A 27,703-nucleotide genomic window follows, 5' to 3' on the forward strand; every position below is an offset into this window, starting at 1 on the left:
AACAGAGCTAATAAATAGTTTATCTTAGAAAGCTCACGAATATAATTTATGACAACTTGGATTTTATTTCTTTTCTTTTTCAAGAGGTTTCCTGTGACCTAACTAAAAAAAAAAAAAAAAAAAAAAAAAAAAAAAGTTGTAGCACTATGTGTCCTTAGACCCTGGTATAGATGGCACACAAAAGGAAGCTTGTCCTTTTGGGACCTGGCTCTGAATCAATTACAGACGACAGAGAAATACTCTTTTGTGGCTGCTAAAGTTCAGGAATGAAATCTGGCAGGCTTAGCCAATTCCCTAATGCAGCATCCACATTACCAACGTCAAATTGGCAGCTTTTGCCTGTCCCAATGGGGACAGGGTAATGAATAGATTTAGTTAAGGTGTCCTGACTCATCTACAAAGTGCCTGGTATGTGCACCAAGGCTCTCCTGTATAACTTCCAAAAAAGTGTCATTCAAAGAAAAATGAAGTTAAGAAGGTTTGCTGGCTAGCACTGCTATAGCACAGGACTGAGCTTCAGTCTGCTCCCACTGCCCTAGAAAAAGCTACTGTTCATTCTCCTTAGGCACTGGAAGGAAAGTACATTTCTCATAATCTATGATTTTTCACTGTTGTCAAGGAAGATAATTCCTTTATGACCTTCACACTTTCCTTTTTCTTTTTCCCTGTCACTTCAAAATAATTTACACCATGTCAAAAGACTGCTTGGCCTAATGGTAATTTTAGGTGATTTTCCTTGGAATGAGGCACTGTCATTCTTAAATCCCCAGGCAGTGTGCTTATGAATTTCCAGAGTGTGATACAAACATAATTTTCCTGTGAGGCTCTTCCCCTGACTGTGCAGTGAAGATTGACAAGGGATCCAAAAGTAACCACATCAGAAAGCCCAATGAAATCCAGCTTCTACAGGTGGGATTCTTTCCACAAGTATCTCTAAATATCTACTCTTTTTTTTTTTGTTGTTTTAATAGAGAGCATTTAAAATTTTTCTTTACATTTATTTCTAATGCAAACACAAAGAAATGGGAAAATTTTAAACTCCAATTGTATTTAATTTTTTCTATTCTCACTCATGTCCCTAGAATCCATGCCAGTGCTCAGGAAAAAAAACAAAACAAAAAAACCAAAAAAAAACAAAAACAACAACAAAAAAAAAAAACCAAAAAAAAAAAAAAAAAAAAAACAAAAAAAAAAAAAACCAAAAAAAAAACCAAACAAAAAAAAAACTAATAAAACAAGGGTAAACATTTTGTCTCCTTATATACACTCTCCTGTTTAACCTTCCCTTTTCCTTCATTCAGAAAAATGAAAGAGAATAAAATAACCTAGGTTAAGTTCAAGTTTCCTTGTTTATTTTGGTGGCTTCTGCAAAGATTAGTAACATTCACAGACTCATAAGGCACAGGTGATCCAGTGCAATAGAAAGATAATAAAAAACCAAAGTCATTGGAGTCACTGGAGTGATCTTTTGGATTGTTTCTCTCAATATTAAATGGAACTCTGAGTTCTTGAAGGGCTTGTATCAGCAATTCTCATCTTCAAACTGCTGCAAATGAGGTTCTATTTCACTGCACAAAATTGTATTGGACTGGTGTCTGATGTGTTAGGAACTGAGCCCATGTTCATGATTATAAATATGTATATATGGATGTACAGTCTCCATAGGATTTGTTTGTTGCTTTCAATACTTTCAGATAAGTAACTGATTTGCTGCCATGCAGAAGTCCCCCAAGGAATTACATTACAGAATAATTTTAAATATTTGCAGAACCTCCCAAGCAAAGGCGTTATAAATGTTAAACGCAGAGAGAGATATCATCCATTTTTCACCCTGGCTGTGATAAGCAATATGGAAAAAAAAAAAAAGAGAGAAAAAACTCTCAATAACAAAATCCACATTGAAAAGTTAGGCACTTTGAACTTTCCCATCACCTTACCAGTGTTTCCCCACAGGCTGTCTAAAAGACAACTCAGCAATGTCTGAATGGGGCTGCACACAATGGCTCCTTCACAAGTAGGTCTTTAATTGATTACGGCTGTGTTTATAGAAGCAGAAGAGAATTTACTCAAAATGACAGATTGCCTTTAGTGTTAAAATAGTTTAGTAATGTTAATGGTAAAGGAGGTCCCCGCCACCTCCTCTTCAGCTGCATGAAGCCCTAAAGATGAGCTCTTTGTTCCTGCAGCCCCCAATCGCTTTTTGCTCTCCCTCCTCCCCTCCCCGCTTCTTTCGTGCTTCCAGCGCGGGATGCTCCTGGCTCCAGGGCCACATTCACACCGAGGGCAGCAGCTGGCCGGCTCCTGCGGAGGTAAGATCCTGCAAAACTGCAGATTCCATCGGAAATATTATAAAGTAGAAGAATACCCGGCACAAAGCTCCGGGAGCGCGTCCCAGCACCCTGCCTGTGTCCCTGTGCTCGGGCAGCGCTTGAGGGTACGGCCGCAGGGCCAGCCCAACCCGGGCGCTGCAGCGAGCAGCTTTTCCCCATTTATATTCGAACACCCGCAGTGACGAGGTCCCGGTGCGGCGGCTGGACGTGCAGGAAGCGCTGGATGTGCTGGAAGCGCTGGACGTGCAGGAAGCGCTGGATGTGCTGGAAGCGCTGGATGTGCTGGAAGCGCCCCGGGCCCCCGCCCCCTCCCCCGGCGCGGGGGCGGCATCTGCCGGCCAACACTGACCCCTGGCGGCCAGCGCCGCAACAGCACGGCCGGGAATGCCGGGCGCGCTCCCGCCGGGAATGCCGGGCGCGCTCCCGCCGGGAATGCCGGGCGCGCTCCCGCCGGGAAGGCGGCCGGGCCGTGGTGACGCGAGGCTCAGCGTCACGGCACGGGGCGGCTCTCAGAGCTACAAAGTGCTTTACAGCCTTCTCGCACCTGCCGAGCCCCGGGGCAACTGGCATCTGTGACTTTATAGTATTAAATAAAAAGAAATTAAAATATCCCCCACCCCGATATTTTAAAATACCCATAAACAAGAAGTTAACTGCCGGAGTCTCAGTGTAATTTGGTTGACAATGATGAGCCATGGAGTTCATACACCTGGTTTCTTCCTTATCCAAAAAGGAAAGATAATGATTTAAAAGTCTTCTCTTTGGTTCAGCTGAATTTGTCGAAGCTTGAAGTAAGCAGGAAAACAAACAAACAAACAAAAAAACCAAAACCCCAAACATTAGAAGTGATGCTGTGTAGTTAACCCTGTGTGTGGAAGGTAATGTCAATGTCATCAGACTATATTTGAATTGATATCAAAGATACTTAAAATTGATTCTTTCTTTCACCTACATGACTTCTAGTATCAGAAGAGAGCAATCATAAGTAAATGATGGCATTCCAAACAGACATTAATAAATCAGGTGAACATGATCAATAGCAAAATACCCCAAAGAAGACTTGGGGTATAAATATCCCTGCTAAATACCTTCTAAGCTCTGATTGTGCTGAATGCCTCTTGATTGGAAAACACATTGTTGTGATGCTTTATAGTGAATTTTTCTGTCCCAGATTAGAGGCTTGACTTGCTACTGAATGACTCATCATGCTGCCTGCTTCTATCATCATGCTGAAATATGCTGCTAAAAGAACAACCTTTTAGGGAATAGTAATACCTCCATTGCAAGAGCAGAGCAATGGAGGAAGAAAGAGCCCATTCCCATGGGTAGTTTGGGCAGATATTAACAATGACCTTTGCTAGGACAACCTGCCCTAATGAGTTCAAGCCTCCCATGAAATGCCAACCTCGGTGCATGAGGATGCAAACAGTGAAGTAGATGTTGTTAGTGACATGTGAAATAATTTATAAACAATACCCTTAGTTTTCATACCCTAGACTCCTTAAACTTTTAAATCCAGAGGAGAAGAAGGTCCCCCAGAGAGGTCAAAGGAGGCGGTATTGCTTACTAAGCTTACAGTAAGGCTGTAAAACTGGCACATGAATATAAATTTCAGTTCACTTCTCAATGATACCATTATTGCACTGCAGGAGCAACACGTGGCTATAGCACCTTCCACCTCTGTGACTGCAGTGCCAGCAAAGCCAAGAAGAACAGTCTTTGTACACCTCTGAATTCACATGACTCTTCCAAGTCTACTGAAAAATGAAACCTTATTTTTGTCTTTCATCCTCCATTAGGACTGTCCTTGCATATTTTTTTTGAATGGAACTGCTTAGATGAACCTGAAATACTGAAAATATGTCCTTAAAAAACAAAAAAACCAAACAAAACAAACAAACAAACAAACAAACAAAAAACCCAAAACTGAAACATTTCTAGTTTGCGGTTTTGGAAAATACAGATCACCTGAGGCTGGTAAAAACACACACATATTTAATAGATATGGGAAGGCCAAAAGCAAACATTAACAATAGTCCTACTACAATCTCATACAGAGTACGTATTTATGCAAGAAATTTGTGACAGAAACAATGTATCTCATGCAAACTCACAGAGCTATAAATACATTCTCTTTCTTTAAGCTACAGGAAATGTCAGAGTTGTCACTTCCCAGTGCAAACACATTCAAAAATTCAAAAATAACAATATGTAATATTTGCTCTTGCAGATGTACATCCCATTCAGGATCAACTCGAGAAAAGGAGGATTAACCCTCCAGTCATCTATACAGTCCTTCCTGGTAGACTGGAAAATTCAGTAAATGAAATCTCAAGGTGAGTTTATGAGTGTGATCCTGAGTGTGTGAGTTAGTGGAGCTCCCATAACATGAGTTTGGCTAATGATGAATTACTCCAGCTGTTTCTGTCTCTGAAGAAATAAAGTTGCCTTTGCTATATATCTGCTTACAATATCTGTAGTTTAAGTTTCCTAGAAGGGGAACCTGGCCTTTGATTTTTAAATTTGGGAAAGGCTAATAAATCCTTGTGTCTAACATATAATTAACCTATGAGACTGCCTGGCATGGGCTACTATTCTGACAGATGCAAAAGCAGATTAAAAATCACACTCCCGAGGAATAACACTTGCAGTAGCTAGGACAAAACTTATAATAAGATCTGTCAATCCTGAGGCATTGAGGAATATATTTATTCCCTTGCACAGAGACAGGAGTGTTTATTACAACATTATATCATCTATTTCTTGCAACTTTTCCTTCAAAACCTGTCATTAACAGTGGTGAACAAGATGGAACAATTAGTCTCATCTTGTTAGACATTTCTTGCACTCTTTGGCCATTGGAAAAGTATATAAATGGAGTCAAGAAAGCATTGAGGAATTGCCTGAGGCCTGTTTTAAAATGCAATGGAACTCTTATGAGTGCTTCAAATTATTACTGATTTTTGATTAATAATTAATACATGTATTAATGGAAATGAGGCATAAATCGATCTTGGTAATCAGGAAAATACAAAAAATTTCATTACTCTGCTCCTCAAACGAGAGATAAAACTGTTCCTTTGCTTTCAGAACATTATTACTGAAGCTGCAGTCCCAAAGGCAGAGTGACATCCTGAGCACAGAGAAGGCTGTGGGTTTGCCCTTTGGACATGGGGGAACACAGGGGGTGGCTGTGAACCTCTTCAGCCACCTAAACAGAAAAAACTGGCCTCTCCTCATGCAGAGGAAATGCCCCAAAGATGGGGAGAAAACAAAGAAAAGTGAGTGGTTTTAAAAAGCTCAAAGATCATTCTGAAGCAAAAGTACAGAGAATGTAACACAATGGTTGTATAGAGAGGACGATTAGTGTTAAATAAGCAGTGAAATCTTACAGAACACATCTACTACAAAATCACACATTTGCTTCTATGAATGTGTCTTAGTTGTCTGATGAAGGTGTCAACTCAGAGAACATCTAAAATAAAGAGGCTATATTGTATTCACACTTCCAAAGTGATACATGTTGTGGAGTGTGAGCTGCTTCATAATAAATGGATAGTTTTGTGAAGAGAACTTTAAAAAATGTCATTGGTTTAATGAGGTGCTGGTGTCCTCCCTGCTCAGATTAAATCCTGTCAGGAACGGAGCAGTGCTGTGGCCCTTGCTGTTGTTCAACCCAAATTGAGCATGAAGAGAACTACAGAAACAAGAATTTCCTTGCTCCCACTTCTGATGCAGGCAGTACCACGGGTATGCATTAAATGAGTACAATGTGTGGCAATCCTTTAGAGCTGCTGTGCCCACACTGTGACTGGAGCTCTGCCCATGGCTGGAGTGTGGTGCCAGCTGGGCAGAGCAGGAAAGCTGGGGCATAGCTGTACTCTGGCCCTGCTGAAATTCCACACAAATGGTTTGGGGTCAGAAAATACGATTAGGTTAGCAGCTACAAACATGATAAAGGCTAAAGAATATCCCTTACTAATCTCTGTGGCAAGTTCCTTAGCTGGGCACTGAGTCTGATCCAGCTCTGGGTGACAGCTGCAGGACTTTTTCAGCTGACATAAATGGATTATCTTTGATGTTGGGCACTTTAGGAGAATGAGTGGGGCTGCCATGGTGTTGTTGGGAGGGACATTTTCTCATGTGGTGATTTGCATGGATTTTAGTGGCCTTTGTAAGGTACCATCCAAGGATAAGAGTTTCAGTGAATCTGCACTGCTTGCTGACAGCCTCTGCACATGTCAGTGTCTCAATCCTCATGTACTGTGCCTGGCCAGTGGTCTAATATAAACCACAGTCAAAAAACAGTCAGAAAGAGGGCATGGTATGTGACAAATGTCTTTCTCTACTGCAAATAGTTTATAGTTAAGGATTGCTGCCATATCTTCTGTTACAACTTTCTATTGACTGAATGTTCATATTCAGTAAAATATTAACACATATAGGGCTTATTTTCATTCTTTTTGTTACACAAGCAACTTAAAGATTATCCCTCTGTGTCCAGGAGGTTCTAGTTGCCTGGTATTTATAAGCTCAGCTTTGTCAGTTGACTCTTGCTTCTCTGTGGTACATGCTGGAATTGATAAATCAGGTTTTACTTTGAAAAAGTGGGGGAGCCTAACTCAAAATATGTTATGTACCTTGTTGAGCCTTTCTCTCAAGAGCTGCTTTTGTAAGAATTGCATATTCCTTATACACACTTGACTAATGCACTTTGTGTATTGCAATATATATACATGTCCTAAATTAATCTATTTAGAAATTCTGGGGAAGCTCATTCCTCCCTGTTTTTATATGCAGCATATTTCTGTCTGTGGCCAATGTGCTCAACACCAGTCATATTCACACCAGCTTGTTTTAATCACCTTACTCAGATGCCAGTTCAGATATTAGTTTCCCTATGAAATTACAGAGTGATGTGTCCTGTAAAAGTGACTTTTTATTTTTATTTCCTACCAAGAGTCTTTAGCTCCCAGTGTAGATACCTGAGATGGATACCTAGGTGTAGGTGATAATGATCTGAAAGTCTGCCTCTAACAATGCAAGCTATTCCTTAGTGAGAATCTTTTTTCACACAATTCCCTGGTGTTTCCACAGTCTGAGATACTTTAAACAGCAGAGCAGTCTCACTACATCTCACTGCAATGGAAAACAGATGTTTTCCATTGCACACATCCTCTGCAGGCTTTATTAAACAGTCTGTAACTAACCACTAGGAAGGAGCCTCCTGGCCGTGTCACACTTCCTGGTGGCTTGTTCTGGGCAGCTCCTGGTGCTGCAGCCCTGTTAGACACACTGTGGGCAAACCCTGGCACACAGGGCATCCTGATGTGCTCCACCACGTTTGCTTTCCACTTGATATAAACCATGGAGGAAATTCCAGGCTTAGAATTCAAATCCCAATATGCACAATGACTATTTTTCCCCCATATAACAATTACAAAGTCTTTATGATCATCATAATCCTGTTTTGTACAGAGCCCTAATTAAAATAAAAGCTTGGTGTTGGCCCATAACTGGCTTATGATCTCCTCACATACTCATCAACTTACCTTCTGCATTTTGCTTTTATTTGCCCCTTCTTGAACATTTTGTTTTGCCAATAGATGCCACAGTTAGCTTCCCAAATTGCTAGTTGGAAATTGCATTTACAGTTTCCAAATTATATGTTAGGTTTTCATAATACCTTAAATAGACAAACATTTGAAGAAAGTCTCAACAATACAGCCTTACATATTCCTGCCTCTTGAGGTAATTTTGCCAAGTAAACTATGAAAATACATGGGTTTGGGATGCAAATCAGGTCTTTGTTATTTACACAACCAAAGTCCTTGCTCCTCTTTTCCATTTAATGCTTGAAGTTATGACGACACAAAAAGATAAAGACAATGTATTTCAGTGGAAATATACCTAATCCTAAGTGTATTTCCTATGTGGAAGAAGGAGGTAGGTAATTTACCAATGATAAGAATATTTTATCAATGTAAATCTATCTACACACTTAAATATCGTGAGATATTCAAACCATGCCAACTATAGGTAAATTATGACTGTAATAAATTTCCTTTAACATGTTAAAATGAAAATTTAAAATTTTGGTTCATCATAATGAATGCAGTCATTTATATCCTGATTTGATATAACCAAAAATCACAGATAAGGAGGTCATTCAACATCAGAAAATGCAGGTATTATTTTCTTATTCTCTGGACCAAAAAAACTAATTCTGACAGTTTGTCTGGCCAAATACTCTAGGTGAAGAAATATAATTTATCTTTTGTCATTTTGACATCAATATTATTTTCTGTTGTTCTCAAAGACCTACTGTACTTGAGTTGCATATTATAAAATGTGAAAATTATTACACTTTTCCCTAACAGGACTGATTGTTCTCCTGCTGTCATACATATGTGATAGGACCCTTAATTTGAGGGAGTTGGAATATATAAATTACAACATACATTTCTGTATGCTTTTCTATAATGGAGTGAAAGCCTTCTTGACGGGAAAGAACAAAGATTTCTTTGATAAAACAAAATGGACAGAGAGAAGCATTTTTATGTCACCCACTCAGGTGATTGCAGAGATGCTGATGTCCTAAATGCATCATCAATGTCAGATGATAATGTTTTCCCTCTCAAAACTTTATCATTTAGTTTTAACTGCAGATCTTTGAGTTTTGTGACTCTGGATGAACATGAGTCATCTGTATACATGACTCATGTATACATCCTTGTAAGGATTATATCCCAGATACTGATGGATAAGAAACTTTAAGGAGTAAATGAGGTCAAACAAATAATGCAGGATTCTACACTGAGCAGAACGGAGACCTGCTGTTAACTGAGAAAATGCTGGGAGGTCTCAAAACTGGACCACGCTGCTGTGGCACTCTCTTCCCACCTGCTGTGCATTCCTCCCATGGCTTTTAATACTTTGTGCCATGTGCCAGCAGTGTCAGCAGCTGGTGTAACAGGTCTGAGACCCAAGTGGTACCAGAGGTCTCTTTTTGGGCTAGGACAAGCCAGTGATGGTGCTATGGGACATCATCCCGCTGGCCTCTGTTTGGCACAGGCTGGGTGACTCTGGGAATGTCCTTAATCAGAAATGCTTTGATGTTCCATCAGTTACTCTGTGCCAGTGTTCCCAATGGAAAAAAAAATAAAAGTTTTTGCAATAGCACATAGTAAAATTAGGATAGGATCTGTTTCTTTTATGTAAATTCTTTAAAGCCATTCTCAGTGGTAGAATGGGTTTAAATAAGGGTCAATAAGATTCATTTAAACTATTAAAACTGCTAAATAGAGCAGGTTTCTTAGCAGTTAAATTACGTTTCTCAGAAAAAAAATTCACTTCATTTACAATCAGCTCCTGGTTCAAAAGGTGTAAAGCCATCAGGATAAACATTAAAGCAGAAACTTTACCACTTTACACATTAAACACTCAATTCTGAACAAAAGACAAGTTGATGCACATATATGCATTTCCACTGAGATTACAATATTATCACATAACTAATTTTAAAGAGATAAGAAACCTCACTGCACACTGGTAGACATTAAAGATAAGGTAAAATTTATTAGAAAAATAAATACCAAAAAATGTTCATAATAAACTTTTTTTTTTTGGTAGGACTTCCCCGAAGTTTTATTCAATGTATTCACACTATCTTGATCTGTGGATTAGACTGGACATTCCAGTGAATAGTCAATATTGGGAACCTTGAGTTGAAGCTTCCTTTACATGATACTGCTGACCCCTCTCAAAGCAATTCCTGCAGACTGGAACTGTCTGTGACAGGTTCTACAAAAACAATGTAAAAGGAAGTATTGCTTCAGCATATTTAAATTACACACAAGTTTTCAAAAATTCACTAAAATTAATGGAAGGAACTTGTTATACTTCAACAGACAGTGGATGAGGCTGAGCAGCTTCAGTCTCCCAGTCCATAAATGGGGCTCTGCCCCTGTGCAGTTCCAGTGGTGGAACCATGGCCTCATTTCAGACCTGGTCTCACAACCTGGCAAGGTGAGCAAGCTGGAGAAGAGAAGGTCTGAAAAGGGAGTAAAGATGCAAGGAATGAATAGACCTCAGAAGTCAGAGGCACTTTCCTGCTTATATGTAAATAAGATAAAGAGACTTTGCTGCCTGTCCATGGCCTGGGCTCACACTCAGTGTGCCTGTCACAAGCTCACTTGTCTTGCACCTCGAAGGCACTGATTTCCTGCTGTCTTGTACCTTGTGCAGATACTTGTCTCAGAGCCAACTGCCTTAAACTGTACTGGATTTGATGGATGAGTTTTATTTGCAGCAGCTCTTTCCAGATTGCTGAGACATCTTTGATCTTTGTTGCTATGTACCTGGTCAGCAAAAGAGAATCATCAGCAAAATGCAACTTTCTTAGCAGACTTTTTAGCTGATGCTACATTTTAGAAAATTATATCTTTTATATATGGTTTAAGTCACATAACTGCTTCCTGATGCCTTCCTTGGTTCTTAGATGTGACGTTACTCTAGGCAAGCCCACAGACTCAATATCCTGTCAATTCTGGATGCCTGCAGCACAAAGGAAGGGAAAACCAGCTTTTTTCCTGCATGGACTAGAATATATTGTTTTACTGAATTTTTGATGCAAAACCAGCCAAGTTCAATGGCAATTCAATCCTATATTAAGGCAAGATAAAGACCTATTGCAAACTTCAGGTGACTTCTTATCTGTAGCATGACTTTGCTGAATAACAAGAGCAGAAGCCATTTTCTGAGTGTTTTAAAAATAAATTGTACAAGTACAGACTGTACTAGACACTGCACAGAAGAGTGGCTTAGCACAATCTAACAATCATGGAAAGCACAGCTGTCCAAGGTAATTAAGAAAATCCTGGGAGATCTGCAGCTTGGTCAGTCTAGTGAATGGCCAGGACATTGCAGTGCTGGGGCTGAAGGTTGATCACGTCTCACTCTTGCACTCACACTTTCCAATTAAATAGTAACCAGGAGGCAGAAGAGATTATCAGTAAGGTGAAAATCAAATACTGTCTGTTCCCCTGTTTTCTAGTAATGTAGCACCAACAAGGTATAAAACTTTCTAAACTCCTGCTTTACTCTGATTTACTGTAATACCAGCTGTAAAATAATATACAATTACACCATTTTTACTTCACTATTATTAGGCCTCAGTGAATTACTTTTATTTCTCTCATCATTGAAGGAATTTGCAGTATGCACACTCTAAGTAATAAAATAAGTACTTTTATATATCAAACTATTTGAAAGATCTTAATTTTGGATTTACTTTTATTTAATCATACAGAAGTACAATTACTAAAACAATTCCTGTGACTCATTTCCATATCTTCTTGATAGCCAAGCAAATGTGTTATATTGTACTTTTAAGAATTTTGTTTAATGGTAACATCCATAGCTGGCAAGACCATTCCTGATGTTCCTTAGAACCACAGTGTTAAGTACCAATGGCAGATTTATTTTGCGGTATAATTCACCAGAGAATTACTCTAGTTCAGTGATACTCACTGGAATTTTTTCTTCTTCAATGGTGAGGGATTTAAATGCAGAAAAACTGTGTTTTAGGCCATGTTAATACGCAATATAAACAATATACTCAAGGAAAAAAGTACATTTTCTTAACTTGAAACCTAGAGTTGGGATTTGAAAGTTGTAACTTACCCTGATCTTTACGCTGTCTGCAGTGCAGGGCACTTTCTCTGGTTTTCCAACTAGAGCACTTCTATAATGCTAGAATAATACAAGTCAAATAAATAGATTTAGAATGAAAATGCATTAATTTGTCTACAGAGAGTTGTGGTATAAAGTAGAAATATAACTATCAGAGACTTTTCCCACTGGCTACTTTTCTAAAATTCAGCATTTATGGAGACTCTATTTTCACTGAGTCAGTTTTGTAGGATTTTTTTTTTGCTTATATTGTGTATGCATTGCTCTGATATATATATTTGTATATAAAAACTAAGACTATTGTAACTTCTAAAAATACAGCTGGAGAACCAGTAAACACATTAGAAGAAATATGTTAAAATCTGTATGGTTGCTTTCTGAAATACTAATCTCTTGAAGCGTTTTGGGATAGCTAAAAGCAGTGACTCCAAAAAAAGTGAGACAGATGTGCAACATAAATGTTGATCTATTGTTTATTGTATTCAAATACAAGGTCACCAAATTAATAAGTGGGTTTTATACATCGTTATGGACAGAATCCAAGCAACTTGCTCAATGTTTTATTATTTACTGCTTGCTATTTATTAAAGAACATTTGCATAGAAATGGAAGGTTACCTCAGTTTTTTTGCATTTGAACTGTGGGATATGTTCCCTTTCTGGGAGATATTACAGCTTAACAGATGTCTCCCAGATGGTTCTCTGATCCAACTGTACACAGAAGTCAGGTCAGCAACTTCGGAAATAAAATTCAACTCACAGGAAATACTTACAGTTGATTCAGCATGCAGCAAGATGACCTTTATTAGTATTGAAGGAAAAAGAAGAGAAAAAGTTTACATACTTAGAATAGAAAGCTTTTGGTGAAAATATCAGAGAAACTTTTAGTTTGGCATTCCTAGGGCTTACCCAAAGTTAAGAAAAAATAAAAAGAAAGAAGAAAAGTTTAATAGAATCATGAACTTTTTGGTAAAAATATTAATGAAACTTTTAGTTTGCTATTCCTGAGGCCTACTCAATGTCAAAGAAATTTGAAACAAAATACCTAATTTTTCACATATCCTAAACGCCTTTTTAACATGTAGACACCCAATTTAGGCACTCTGCAAACCCTGCATTCAAAATGACAATAAATATTAATGTTCACAGGTATCTATTTGAGGCATTATTCACAGAGACTAACTCCATGATCCCTAAAGCCAGTGCAGGAAGAAAAGCTACTAAAAAGTGCTCTGTGTTATAAATCTCTCCTAGGGCAGGGAAAAGCAGCAGCATCTCAGGCACACGTTAAAGAAAGGGAAACAATCCTGCTCTTGTGGGGTTAGCTCACAGCCAGACCAGCAAGTAGAAACCCCATGTGGTGGGACAGCAGGAGCACTGGGCTGGCACAGGGAACACAGCAGAGCATGTGTGCTTGTAATGTTCACAGAGAGGCCACAAAAGAAAACAGATGGCTGAAACTTGCACTTGTATGCAGTTTCAGTTATTAGTGCCATCTTTACAGCATCTCTTTAAACGTGCTCCATTCTTTTAGCTGCTTTGAAGCATTCTTGCTGCACACCAAATTAACTTTAAATTGCCTGGTGTGGTACTTATCTGCGCCAAATGTAACAATTAGTTGTCAAGTGGATTTTCATATCCTGAAGGTAGATGGTGCATTTTAAAGGCTTGACCGAATGCTGAGGTCACTGTGCTTGTGTCCTCTTGGTGTCAGAAGGCACCAACAGGCTTTAAGGGCCTGACCAGCCCCAGCTGGAGCTTTATACACCCCTGTCCGTAGGCCCAGCATAAGCTGAGCCTTTGGCTTTCAGTGGCATGGAGGAGTGCTGGTCTAGTTCAGTGCTGGTCACACCTGCCCTTGGCTACTGAGCTCCTTGATTTGGGCCTTGACCTTCAGACTTCCCCTTGGACTGCTGCAGTGCTGTGGACCTGCCTGGCAACTCCTGGAACTGATCCTGGTGTGTGGGGCTGACTCTGTCCCTCCATATCAGAGCTGTACCACCACAGTGACCTTGTCTTGTGATGTGGACTCTTAGGTGGATGTGGGGGCTGTCTCTGGAGGTTTCCTGCTCACCTTGCTCAGGTGCTGTGGGGCTGTGCCCTGGCTGCTCTGCTTAGCTCAGCTCCTGCCTTGCCTTTCCTGATGGCCAGAGATGCTGCCCACTGAGGCTTACTCTTGTGCAGCTTGGCCTTAGTCTTCAGTATATCTTCTCATTATGCAGTGGTAATTAATATTTATTATATTTTATTTGTATCTTTCTGTTCTAGAATTTCCATTCCTTTTTCTCTTCAGGTTTCCAGTTGATTTTGCCCTTCCTTTCCTACCCTTCTTCTCAGGTTCTCACTGGACCTCCTTGTTGTAGATATCACTCCTCTCTCAAATCCCCCTGTCTCCTTCCTCTAGGAAATCCCTGACAGTTATCTTCCGTAGAAATACTTAATGCCTATCCTTGATGAATGAAGATTTATGACTTCATCTGTCCCTAAATCAAGCACTTCCTCAGGTGGCTTCCTCACAAAATACATCAGAAGAATTTTACTGAAAGTGAAAGGGAGAGAAAAATCTCAAAAGTTATGAGAGAAGTAATAATTTATTATATACTCTTAGCGAAATCCAAGAAAGGTCACTGCATTTAGAGGATTGAGGAGGAGTGGGGGGTTGGGTGTGGAATAAAATGCCAAGCTCTCCCTTAATTGAATCTTAGGTGTACAAATCCAAAGCTCTTCCTCTTTAAAATATTCATGTAAAGTTTCTCTTGCCAAAATTATTGCTGAACAAGAGGAAAGGAAAATGCCATCATGGTTTGGTTTGGTTCGGTTTGGTTTATTTCTGGGCTAAAGTTCTGGAGTAAGTAATAAGTTAGAAGAATGTTCTGCAGTAAATGCAGTGTTTAACAGATGTGCTTCTTTCAGAGCCGACAAGTTTCCTCCACTAACTAATGCTTATGCAAACTGTAAATAAGGATCTGCTATTTGGTTCCTTCCATCAGGGGGTACAAGCCAGAAACATAACTAGGAGATTTCATGAACCCCATGCAGGCTTTGTGGTGTATTTTCTACACTGATGAACTCATTTACAAACAAAGGGGCTAGGCGTGGAAAATAGAAAAATAAAAACTACAAAACCAAGCAAACGTTAAAAATTTAAAAAAAAAAAAATCCAAAACCAAAAACCAACACCAAAAATGACGCAAAAGGAAAAAAACACAACACCACCAGGAAAAAAAACACTCTGCAAACCAAAGCCCCTGAACAGCACCTGACTATGGCCACGCAGGCACAGTGGGGCTCTGCCTCAGCACAGCTCTTGGAAGCAGCACCAAAGCAGCTTCCTCTTATCCCTGTTGTTACAGTAGCAAGGGGCAGCTCTCTCATGAAGAAAATCATTCATTTCCCAGTCCCCCAGCACTCCTTTTTGTAGCTTTCTGGTCCAAGTATTTTGCTGAACGTGAGATTGGGGCTTTTTTGGGTTCTTTTTCCCACTATGTGAAGCAATTGAGTGTGTTAGGTATTGGTTCATTACAAATTCTTTTTCTATGACAGCAATCAAACCATAGCAGCCAAAGTTTCTACATTTCCTAACCTTCCTTTTGTCATTCTGATTGTCAAAAGCTTTTTATGGCCTCCTGACTGCCATGTTCCCAAGGCTGTGTTCAACAGTGCCTTGTGTCCATTTTTTCCACCATTTCATCTCACTGCTATATCCCTGCAGCAGATGCAAAGGCTACTTTAGTAACTAAAAAGGCAGTATTCCTTCCTCCTAAATTAAGGAACTAAGAGTAGGAAATTCCAGTGATCCCCTAGACAGAGTATGCCATCTGCACATTCTCTTTTGATGAACAGTAAATTTAAATTGCAGCTTTCCTGGTGGCTTTCTGATCTGAACTATATTGAATGCTCAGACTTCAATCCAGGTAGGGACTAATGTGCTTCCAGCTTGCTCCTGACGGGCTCTGCTTGGGGCAGAGTGCTCAGCCCCAGCCCGTGGAAGCTCTGGGCAAAGGGAGCACTCTGTGGGTAACACTGGGATACCGTGAAACTCCATGGAGTGGCCTTGCCTAAGGTAGCCTGGGCTGACAAATATTTATAGGAAAAAAGGATTACTAAGATGATAATCTTTCACTTAGAGACCTCTTCCAGATCATTCTGGAAGCACACACACAGATGAAGGCAATGCCTTGCTTCACTGCATAGATTTTATTAAAACTGCACTACAAAAATAACTGTCCTAAATGTATGAACAACTTGGTTAGCCCCAGAGTTTTTTTTATCTAGAAAAAGAATGTTTGTATTGGAAGGATAATTAATACTTAAATATCATAATAGAAACATGAAAATAATTTGCTTTATAAAATCTAGGGTAAAAAAAGTGGACTTACGAGAGTGTGCACTTAAAAGTCTTTCAAAACATTCAGTAGAACCAGAATAATAACAAGCTAGATAAAAACTCCAATTAGGGTACAACAAGCAGGTCCTAGGGGGAAATAAAGCCATTTATAGTTGTGTCTTAAATGAAGCAGAGCTGCAAACTAAATTTTATAGACACTCTGCATTAGAAAGCATTTAGCCACTAGTAAATATCCTTATATTTTGCTGTTTGGCTTAAAATAGTGTCCTCTCATTCTCTTATACTTGTCCTTTTAAATAAGACCTGATTCCAATCTCTAGGCTGACTTTGGCACACTATATAAAGTGTAGATGTGCACATCAGATATTAATGATTGTTTGAGCTCTTCTATTTAGCAGTAAAAGTGGGAAGTCCGCTTCATTCCCATATGAAATTTGTTATCCTTTTCCGTGATTTACACAAAGTCTTAGTGATAAGTGAGCTGCTGTAATTTAAGTCAATAAATCTCTAGAAGACTTTTAAAGTTATCAAAGGAAATTTTTTGCAGCAGAGAAGCTTCTTCTGCAAGAAGAATGCAATTCTCACCAATGAAATTCTGCCAAAGGAGAAGTAGATGTACTTCCTAGCATTAAAAAATAGAGTTGAGACACAAAGAAGTTAAAAAAAAAAAAATCACTCAAACAGAATAGGAGTCTGTTACAACATAAGTAACAGAAATTTGGGAAATATATATCTTTTTAAATGGAAATTATGATATGAAGCCTCTTGTATAAATTTTAGTCCTTACAGTTGTATACCAATAGTTTTAAGGCCAGAATAAGTCTAGGTATATATTCTTACTGCCAATCTTACCAATACTGAAGAAATACTTCACATAGTACCTGGATATCAGTGGGACTGTTGGTGAAACAAGGGTCTAAATTGCCTGGTCGTGGGGTAGAAGAAGAAAAACAAGTGGCTTTTAACCACTGCTGTGAGTCTCTTGGAAGTGAAGGCTGGTCTCTGGTTAAGCCTGAAGAAAGCCAGAGGATTTTCTGTCGTGCTGCCCCATTAGAATGTGTTACTGCAGGGACACTGCAGCTGTGTGAGCATGTGCTGGACACCTGGGGTCCCTGGCACAGGCAGCCCAGTGGCACAGCATTTTCAGCAACTTTTAATGGCAAGTTCTTTTCTTAAGGAGTTTTAAACTTCAGGTACTTGTTGCCAATATAAGTATATAATATCTTTTATTGGAAAGCAGTATTAGGTGTTTTTGAAGGAGCCACTAAGCTTACACCTGGAAGCAAAATGAGTATTATCCTATGTATTCAGCAGAATTACTGCAACCTGGTGATTTTATACAAGCCTACCTCCAAGTAAATCAGTGAAAACATGTTCAAAATGAGAGTTAGCACAGGTATGTGACAGGAGCTCAGTTTCAGTATAATTGTTATTGAGTTTGCAAAAATGAAGCTTACTTTTAAAAAAAATGTGAATTATCCCTCACCTCAGAGCCTGCTGTGGATAGAACAATGTCCCAGTGAAGCTGGAATTGTAGTGTCATGTAGGCATTTCCCAATCAGACCCCAGTGTGAGAGGCAGATGCCATTTCAGTGAGGGAAAAACAGGCTTTATGTACTCCTTACCTCTCAGAGAGTGTAATTTCCTTGCTTACATATTGAAAATAAGATCCAGATCTCTGACTGGCAGAAGTGTGCTACATGCATGTCTGAAAGTGGGGAAGGCTGATATTAAGCTAGCTCCAAAGCTCTTTTCTGCTGGAACTGATGGGCACTGACCTAGCTTGTAAGCTGTTCTGAATTGTATAACCTGTTTTCAACCTTCCTCTGGCTTTGACATATGGGGATCACCTGAATGGAGCTGTGCCTTTAGCACTTCTGTACAGAAGGCTGAGTATTGCTTTGTCTGCTGCAATCAGTACAGCCTTACTGTATTAACATTTCTGATAAGAAGATGAGAGAACTGCTGCAAAAAATAAAACGTGTTCGTAGGAGTTCATAGGAACAGCAAATGGTGAAAAATAATTAGCTCACATGAAAGAATGCTGTTCTCTTGAAATCACTTTGAGAAGATCATCAGTACAATGATGTCATGTGTGGAAGTCTAATGGAGCTCTTGGCTAAGATCCCCAACAATGTGGATCAAACAACTGCACTTCTGAATATAAAAGTAGGATTGAAACAGAAAAAAATAAATAATGCCTATGCAATTAATAAATAAGATCACCTATTTTTTAGCAATAATTGCTAAATAGAACTGTCCTCCTTTATTCCAGATGTTCTTACAGAACAGAAAAATAAAATCCAAAACTGAAACAAAACCCACAATTCTGTGTAGCACAGCTAAACAGAAAATATAAATATAAAACTGAATTAGATATCTCAAATCTCTTCTCAGTATACTTTCCCCTTTTTGCAAGTCTTTACTCAAAGCAGTCCACGTCTGCATCTAGGGAGAAGAATATAAGAACAGCTTCAAAAATAATGTGAATTTACCCTTATTGTCAGAAAGAGTTATTGCTAAGATGTCTGATCTATATGGATTTGTATAGAAACTACCCAGCCTATATGTGCTTACAGCTACAATGCAGGCAAGAAAAAGAAAACACCAACTTGTTATATATAAAAATGCTGCAGAGTTCTATAAAATAAACCAAAATGCTACCAGTACAGAATAATTTGCAATTAAGACTCACAGCATCATCTAGTGGTCAAATATGAAAAAGGAGAATTCTGTCTGATCTTCCAGATTTCCCCTTTTTTTGTTTTTTAAGTAAAGGGTTTGTGTACCCTGATGTTAAAACAGTTTGCACCTGTAAGGCCATTATCTTATTAAGACTATTACTGCTTATCTGCTGGATACAGGATAAGATACATGCAATACAGATCACAATCAATGAAAACTTATCAAATACAATCATGTCACTGACAAAGAGACTTGTATAGGAGAACAAAAGGATAATGTCTAATTGGGAAGTGGAAATAAATGGCTACTGTTCCAAAGTTCAGGGGTTCAGGGGCCGTGCTGTTTAGGCAGGAGGAAGTTAACATTACTGAAACTGAATTGATTTTAATAGCACTTAACAGAACTTAAAAAAACAGACCTCAAATTGAATTTAACTTAACTTTAATTTAACTTAAATTTAACTTTGTTTAAGCTTAGCAACACATAAACTTGACAGAAATGATTTTGAACAAAAATTAATCTTAACAGAAATTAACTTATGAGTACTTAACAAAATCTTAATTTGGCAGAAGTGCAACAGAACTTCAAATTAACAGAAGGTAAACTTAAAATCACTTAAATTCAACAGAACTGAATTTTACCATTACTTAAACTGTACTAAATTGAAACAAAACAGAATTGAAAATTAATATCACTTAAATTTAACAAAAGTCATTTTGCCTCTATCATTACAAAGAAGTTACTGGAAATCTGTCATACAACAGTTAAACATCAAGGAACAACAAGTAAGTAAACAACTATTCCGTGACCAAAACAGCAGCAGCATGCATTTACTGGAGGGATTAAACTGCTGCAGGTAAAATTCAAGGTTATAGGACTTAGTTCTAACGGCTCTCAGTGAATCATCTTTCCAGTAAACAATCCTGTTAAAAATCACAGCTCCCTGAAAAGACAAGGTTAATTTTAACAAATGTATTTCAATGCATGCTGCAGGCACTGTAGCAGCAGTGTGCCACAGCTTCAGCACTTCGTGCAGGGCACGATCCTGCCGTGCACCGCAGCTGATGGGCGGCTCTCGGCAGGCACCGACCGGGGGCCCGCAGGTCGGCGCTGCTGCCCGGGCGTGGGAGGAGGCGGGAGAGCTCTGACAAGCCGGGGGGTTTCGAGCCCAGGGGGCTAATACCAGCCATGGGGCCAGCTGTGGGCAGGGGGAGCTCCGAGGGGCTTCCACCACTGCCAGCAATGCCGCGCACCAAATTGAGGCTCGATCCGTTCTGTGGGTTTGTTCTCCGTGTCTTGGATCCATGCTCAGGTTCATTATCAGTCTCTTTCTTAGTACTCCTGTTGCAACTGCCTACAGGTGTTTTTTTAATCTCAAGGTCTCTTTCATTTAGGAAGGAGGTACAGGGTGTTTAACCCATAATGACAGCGGCTCCAATATGGAGAAATGACTGTAATATTTGTAAATTGCACTGACACTACTGGAACACCTCCCAGTACTCACAATTCCATGGTTTTTCATCCAACGAACACCACTGATCTAACTTAATCAGCTGTGCCAGCATCTTGATTTCCATTGGATTGTGACTCGCAAAGAAAGACCCATCTCTCATCGTTCGTAGGCAGAGAGGGATGTTAAAAGCTCCTCTGCAGAGTCCTTGCCTGTTGCTGAGGGGGCACCAGGAGACGATTCTTTCCCAGCACCCTCCTTAGCTTAAAGAGTTTCTAAAATAGCTCTCCAGAGAGGTACAAAACCAGCTGCAATCTTATCACCTCTCATTGCCCCATTCATCCCACAGTTCCACTGGGAAAGCCATGCTGGCTTTTACCCTTTAACGTGTAATGCTGTAAAGTCCACATGTGTAAAGTCCACTTAGGAGAATGAGAAGCAACTGATTTTCTGTGGGGCATCCCCGCTGGACTGCCAGAGAGGCGAAATCTCGTTCCTCACACGGGACACCATTCGCGGGGGTTGAGAGCCAAGGACCATGCTATGCAAGCAAAGCTGTTTGTTGCATCAGTTTACCAGTACTCATAGGTCTCCAAATTCTGTACTTGAACTCCTTTGTCCCTGTTCCCTCAGTAACACAACCTTCTTGGTTATCATTCTTTTGCCAGCAATGTCCTTGTTACATTTTTTTTTCAGAGTGGTCAGAGTGACCAGGCAGGATGTCTTAACTTTTGTCCTTGCCTTGAGCTTATCTCTCCCAGGGCCAAGAGGATGGTGGCACTACCCTGTTCAGCCTCTGCACCTGACTGATTTTCCACATTTTGGAATACTTCTGATAAAGTATCTTTGTTCATGCGATTTGGAAAGAGTGCAATTCTGGATTTGGGTGCACTGCTCCTGGACCACTTGGTTGATGATGGTGTGTAATCATTGTGAAAATGTATTTTATCTTCACCTGTTGGGTTATTCAGGAGAAAAAACAAACCAAAGGAATGGTATTGAGCTAGCTATCTAAATAATAACTGATAGCATTGATCCATGAGAATTTTGACACCTGCTACAGGAACATTGTCATCTTGCAGGCACATAAGTAGCCAGTGAAGAGACCACAGCCTTACACTGAAGGCACCATGCAAGTCCTTCTCCTCCTCCTCGCAGCTGCAGGGCTTTGTTGGGGGCAGTACAACCCCAACACTTTCCCTAAGAGAACCTCTATTGTGCATCTCTTTGAATGGCGCTGGCAGGATATTGCTCAGGAGTGTGAACGCTACTTAGCTCCTAATGGATTTGGAGGAGTTCAGGTGAGTTGTTTCCTGTGAGTAGTAGGAAAATGGCATTGTAATATTTGATTAATAAGTTATTAATAATTAATAATTAAATTAATAATGCCTGAGTTGGAGACAGTCATCTCTAAGTAACTTTACTGCTGGGGAAGGAGGTAGGAAGTAGTAACTGCTTTTAGAAGCAACCCCAACTCTGCAGGCCCCTATAGGAATGAATGATGGTGCATGTCTAGCAGATCACTTACAAAGGGGCATGCTGAAAGGCTTCTCCTGAAAGCTCAGTAGAAGGTAAAGCTCTTTACCTTCTTCTAAAGGAAGTATGGAAGCAGTGAGGTTTGGCATTACAGGTGAAAATAATTCCTGTGGCTTCAGCCCTTCCATGCACATGTCCTGGAAAGCAGGCCCATGCTGGACCTCGGCAACTCACAGGAACAACCCAAAATGTCTTTCTTGCCAGTGCACAAGACAGACATCTCACAGACCTGACCTTCTGCTGTGGGAGAGAGACTGGGTTGGGTACTAACTTTCCTCTGAGGGCACAGGTCCTGAGCACAGGTTTTGCCCTTAAAATGTTGAAGTAAAACCATTTGATTTCTTATCAAAGTACATCATTTCATCTGCAGGTTTCGCCTCCAAATGAAAATATTGTCATTACTAGCCCAAACAGACCCTGGTGGGAAAGATACCAGCCCATCAGCTACAAGATCTGCTCTCGATCAGGAAATGAACAGGAATTCAGAGACATGGTGACCAGATGCAACAATGTTGGAGTAAGTGCCTTGAAACTCTGTCTGATATGGCAAGAAGTGCTGTATCAGCTGAGGGAAGCTGCTGCTGTCCTCAAAGGAGGTGTAAACTGAGAAGAAACCAAAAGGGAAAAGAATCAACTTAATACCGATGTGGTAAAGCCCTGGCTATCACTTCACATTTGCTACAAAACATACTGAAATGCACATATTGCTTTTCCAGGTCCGTATCTATGTGGATGCTGTTGTCAACCATATGTGTGGGGCTGCAGGTGGCTCAGGCACACATTCTACCTGTGGAAGCTATTTTAATACTGGAAAGGAAGATTTTCCAGCTGTGCCATACTCTGGCTGGGATTTCAATGATGGCAAATGTCACACTGGAAGTGGAGAAATTGAAAATTATGGTGATGCCAATCAGGTAAGTTCCCCTGGAAAAATTTTTAAATATTTTTTTACATGTTCTGTTAACTCTGCAGTAAAATTAAATGGTGTAGTGCCTCACAAAACCTGTGCTTAGTCACTTGACAAGTGAATGAAATAGTGACCATAGGTACGTGTGGCCCAAAATATTCTAAGTACCGAGGAATCAAGAACCTATGTGCAGGTGTTTGCTCCTGAAGTGAGCCCAGTGTACTCAGCTCAGCCTGTGAGCTCCTTTTTATAGCTTATAAACTCAGCTGATCATGATAAGGAGCCCCCTTGGAAAGCTGACAGCAGTGCAAGGTGGTGCTGTAGTTGCACAACTTACAGGATTTTGTAGTTAGAAAATGTAGCAGTTCTTTCTCAAGCTCTCCCTTCAGCCACTTTGCAACAATACATTATAATGTTTCTGCACTTGCACTGCTTCATGTAGGGCTTGTCCTTCATGGGTTCAGGTGACTTTTGCTGTGGTAATCCCTGTAAAACATAGCTGAAATCCTGGATTACAACAAGTTCAAGGTATTTCCATTAGAGTGTCCACTCCCAGTTCCTTTGGACTAGACCATCATGTTTAATGTTGCAATGAACTCCTCCCCTTACCCCTGCTCTGGCTTGGATTTACCCACAGCCACTGTCCCCTCATAAAGCAAACCTGCCCAACCTGGCCTGGCTCCTGGCTGCAGGCCCTGCAGGGTGTTCCTGCTCTGCTGTGGCTTTATCCATGGCCACACCTTCGAGGTGCTCCAGCCCAGCCTCACGAACAGCTGCTGGTGCTTCAAGCTGTGCCTGCTGCAGCACGGAGCTGGCCTCGGGCCCCGACAGAGCTGGCCTTGGGCCTTCAGGGGCGCCCCGGCTGTGGCACCGACACAGCCACGGCCACAGGCACCGACACAGCCACGGCCACAGGCACTGACACAGCCACGGCCACAGGCACCTCAGATGGACCTGCTCTGGTGTGGACTTTTCCATGGCCACAGGCACCTCAGATGTACCTGCTCTGGTGTGGACTTTTCCATGGCCACAGGCACCTCAGAGGTACCTGCTCTGGTGTGGACTTTTCCATGGCCACAGGCACCTCAGAGGTACCTGCTCTGGTGTGGACTTTTCCATGGCCACAGGCACCTCAGATGGACCTGCTCTGGTTTGGACTTTTCCACGGCCACAGGCACCTCAGATGTTCCTGTCCTGCCTGGACTCAGGCACAGGTCACAGTCCCTGTGGCTCCAGTCCACTCTGGAGTTCCAGCGTGTCCAGTGCAGCAGCACAGGAGCAGCAGCGCTGCCCCGGCCGGGTGCCAGCCCAGGCCATCGCCAGTGGCGGGATCAGAGTGTCCCAGAGCGAGGGGATCAGCAGCACAGGCTGCAGCTGCAGCCAAAGCACAAAGCAGCTGCTAATGAGCCCTAGAGTCTAATGCACAGTGAGGCCAGTGAGCCCCAGGGCAAGCACAGGAGCCTGTCAATTACTAGTCAAACAGCAAAAACAGTTGTAAATTCCATCTAGCACATTAATCATAGCCATTGTTAATTTGAACCCTTTGAGTCCCACGTTGGGCACCAAAGAGGACTTGTGGTTTAGCTCAGCCAGCAGCTAAAGACCACTCAGCCTCCTAGTTTCAGTGGGATGGGGCAGAGAACTGGAAGAGTAAAACTGAGAAAACTCATGGATTAAGATAAAGACAGTTTAACAGGTAAAGAGAAAGCCACATACAAGAATTTATTCACCACTTCCCATTGGAAGGCAGGTGTTCAGCTGTCTCCAGGACAGTAGGGCTTTATCATGTGCAACAGTGACTTATGAAGACAAAAGCCTTTACTCTGGATATCACTCCCTCCCTTCTTCCCAATCCAATACAACCTCATTAACCACCACCCCACCTCCACCCCTCCTTCAGTGTAATACACAGACATCGTTATTTTTTTCATTTCTGTTGCACAGGTCCGGAACTGCCGCTTGAGCGGCCTTCTGGATCTGGCCCTGGATAAGGACTACGTGCGCTCAAAGATTGCGGAGTACATGAACAATCTCATTGACATGGGTGTAGCAGGATTCCGACTTGATGCTGCCAAGCACATGTGGCCTGGGGACATAAAAGCATTTCTGGACAAGCTGCATGATCTAAACACTCAATGGTTTTCTGCAGGAACTAGACCTTTCATTTATCAGGAGGTAATCTCCACATTTTCTCCTTTATGCTTGCCTTTGTCTTTTGTATCTCTTTTGCCTCCTCCTTCAGAGGAACAGCAATACATCCTCATCGAACTTACCCTAGAAGGAGCTCCCAATTTACTTAGAGCAGCCCTGCAGAGATAGGTAGTTTTGATTCTTAAAAATGCCTCCACAGCAGATTGTCAATCAACTTTACCCTTCCTTTCATCAGTCATGTTTTTACATGTGTCCCCCACGTCTTATTCTGACTTTGTGTCGATCTACGCAGCACAATTACAGAATTGCTTTCTTATCTATGTAAAGCAAGAACTCATGCTAAGTTCTGTACATTGCATTGTTGGTCTTTGTAAGACAAGAAGGGATGCAGGTTTTCTTTCTTGTACCAGGTAATTGACTTGGGTGGAGAGCCCATCACAGGCAGCCAGTACTTTGGAAATGGCCGAGTGACAGAATTCAAGTACGGTGCCAAACTGGGGACAGTGCTCCGCAAGTGGAACGGAGAAAAGATGGCCTACTTAAAGTAAGGATGAAGGTGCTGCAACTTCTCCACGATTCACTGGATACACCAATTGACAGGGTAACTTCAAGTCTGTGTTTTTGTTTAGGAACTGGGGAGAAGGCTGGGGATTTGTGCCTTCTGACAGAGCCCTGGTCTTTGTGGATAATCACGACAACCAGAGAGGACACGGGGCTGGTGGAGCTTCTATTCTAACCTTCTGGGATGCCAGGTAAGGATTGCTCTTGTCTGGCTGATGCTTCTTGCTCTTGCTTGTTTGTCTGTGTGTTCTCTGGCAGGTTCCTCTGTCTCATTCCTTGTTTGTCCATCAAACAGGCTCTATAAAATGGCGGTCGGTTTCATGCTTGCCCATCCATATGGGTTCACACGTGTGATGTCAAGTTTTCGCTGGCCAAGATATTTTGAAAATGGAAAGGTGAGCTATTAATGCTGAAGATCCATCCATGGGGGTTAAGGGTGAGAACAGAGCCAGAGAATTAGTCCAGCTGATTTCAGGTTGTCAAGTGGTTTGCCTGTCCCAGGCTGGATGTAGCTGGTGCAACTTTGATGCTCCCTCTAGCTTTGCTCTCCAGAGGGGTTCTCTGCATTTTCAGTCACAAGATATAAACCTGTCTTTTTAATGACAGGACGTCAATGACTGGTATGGACCCCCAAGTAACGCAGATGGCTCCACAAAGGCCGTCACAATCAACGCAGACACGACCTGTGGCAACGACTGGGTTTGTGAACATCGCTGGCGTCAAATCAGGTAGGGCACTGGGGAGAAACAAGAAGTAAAAGCATTTTCTTGCTGCTCCATGTGGCTTTTGAGGTGTTGCAGGTGCAGTGGCAGACACTGCTTGTGTTTTCAGGAACATGGTTATCTTCCGTAACGTGGTGGATGGTGAGCCTTTCTCCAACTGGTGGGACAATGGCAGCAATCAAGTGGCTTTTGGCCGTGGCAATAAAGGTTTCATCATCTTCAATAATGACAACTGGTAAGTCAATGGCAGAAACAGTTTCCCAGAGATAACAACAGAATCCCTCATCAGCAATCCAACATGAGCTTTTTGAGTGCATGCTGGGTCCTGATAGCTAAAATGGGAGTGTAGGATGGGTTGGGTCAGAAGGCTCTTGCTTTGCAATGCCCTTCAAATAGGGGAGTAAGATCATGTTCAGAAATCTTCCAAACCATTTAAAATATCTGTTTTAAAACCAATGCATAAATTGTGTTTATTTTCTCAGGAATATGAATGTCAATGTGCAAACTGGACTGCCTTCTGGTACCTACTGTGATGTTATTTCTGGACAAAAGGAGAACAACAAATGTACTGGAAAGCAGGTGTTTGTTTCTGGTGATGGAAAAGCTAATTTCCAGATTAATACTGATGCTGAAGATCCATTTATTGCAATTCACGTTGATGCCAAGTTGTAATGCGGGAGAAATCTCCTCCTCTGGTCTGTGTATTACTGTTTCCCCCATATGTTATTTCCTGCTTTTTGAGCATGAGTGACTCTCTATCGAATAATAAATGGCATTCCAATTGAAGAGTAGTGTTCTTCCCCAGATGAATTAGATGTAACATTATCGTTACCCCCTCATAACTAGTGGTGATGCAGTGGTAGGTTTTAAGGCAATGCCGCACTCCACTTCCCATGTAACAAAAACACTGGAGAGAAAATCAAAAAAAGAATCCAAGCCAGCTAAAATGGCCAAGCTAAAGTGCAGTATTTCCAGGGCTGATCCATGCACACACACTTGTATCCCAGAGCAGCCACCGTGTGGGCTGTCAGCTATGAGCAGGGCCTACGTACAGAGTCTGTCCCTTCCTTATGACAAATCAAGCCTGGGGTCTGGGTCACTGAAGGAAGCTGGGCTGTGCGGGTGCTGAAGGTGCCTGAGAACACACGATGTATCCAGGCATTGCTTCCACCTTGTGCCACTGGCTGAGGCATGGCAAATTCCTGCCTCAGGTGTGTTAGGCACCCTTATTCTCTAATATCTCAAAGAAATATGCAAACACAGTACAGGTTTGGCAGCCCTCCCAAATCCCTTGTCATCTGTGAGAAAATGCTGAGGAAAA

At 41.2% G+C, this 27,703-nt stretch overlaps 1 protein-coding gene across 2 annotated transcripts; it reads left to right on the forward strand.

The window, feature by feature from the left end:
- The first annotated feature begins 2,104 nt into the window (after positions 1–2,104).
- LOC128792355 (pancreatic alpha-amylase) lies at positions 2,105–27,151 on the forward strand. Of its 2 annotated transcripts, XM_053950697.1 has the most exons (12): positions 2,105–2,309; positions 4,561–4,666; positions 21,588–21,806; positions 22,412–22,558; positions 22,758–22,955; positions 24,893–25,123; positions 25,510–25,643; positions 25,729–25,851; positions 25,956–26,055; positions 26,267–26,388; positions 26,492–26,617; positions 26,865–27,151. In XM_053950697.1, exons 3-12 carry the CDS (start codon positions 21,636–21,638, stop codon positions 27,052–27,054), a joined length of 1,542 nt encoding a protein of 513 aa, XP_053806672.1. In that variant the 5' UTR covers positions 2,105–2,309; positions 4,561–4,666; positions 21,588–21,635; the 3' UTR covers positions 27,055–27,151. The 2 variants fall into 2 exon arrangements, with proteins under 2 accessions (XP_053806672.1, XP_053806670.1); XM_053950695.1 differs by lacking the exons at positions 2,105–2,309; positions 4,561–4,666 and adding an exon at positions 20,128–21,424.
- The last annotated feature ends 552 nt before the right edge of the window (positions 27,152–27,703 follow it).

This window comes from Vidua chalybeata, chromosome 9, assembly GCF_026979565.1.
Source record: "Vidua chalybeata isolate OUT-0048 chromosome 9, bVidCha1 merged haplotype, whole genome shotgun sequence".
In the NCBI taxonomy this organism is placed as follows: domain Eukaryota; kingdom Metazoa; phylum Chordata; class Aves; order Passeriformes; family Viduidae; genus Vidua; species Vidua chalybeata.

Excerpts from the sequence above, each read along its gene's own strand:
- LOC128792355 (XM_053950697.1), top strand. The coding sequence starts at position 21,636 with ATGCAAGTCCTTCTCCTCCTCCTCGCAGCTGCAGGGCTTTGTTGGGGG. Across the intron at positions 22,956-24,892 it reads ATTATGGTGATGCCAATCAG|GTCCGGAACTGCCGCTTGAG; the intron begins GTAAGTTCCCCT and ends TCTGTTGCACAG. Across the intron at positions 26,618-26,864 it reads ATCTTCAATAATGACAACTG|GAATATGAATGTCAATGTGC; the intron begins GTAAGTCAATGG and ends TTATTTTCTCAG.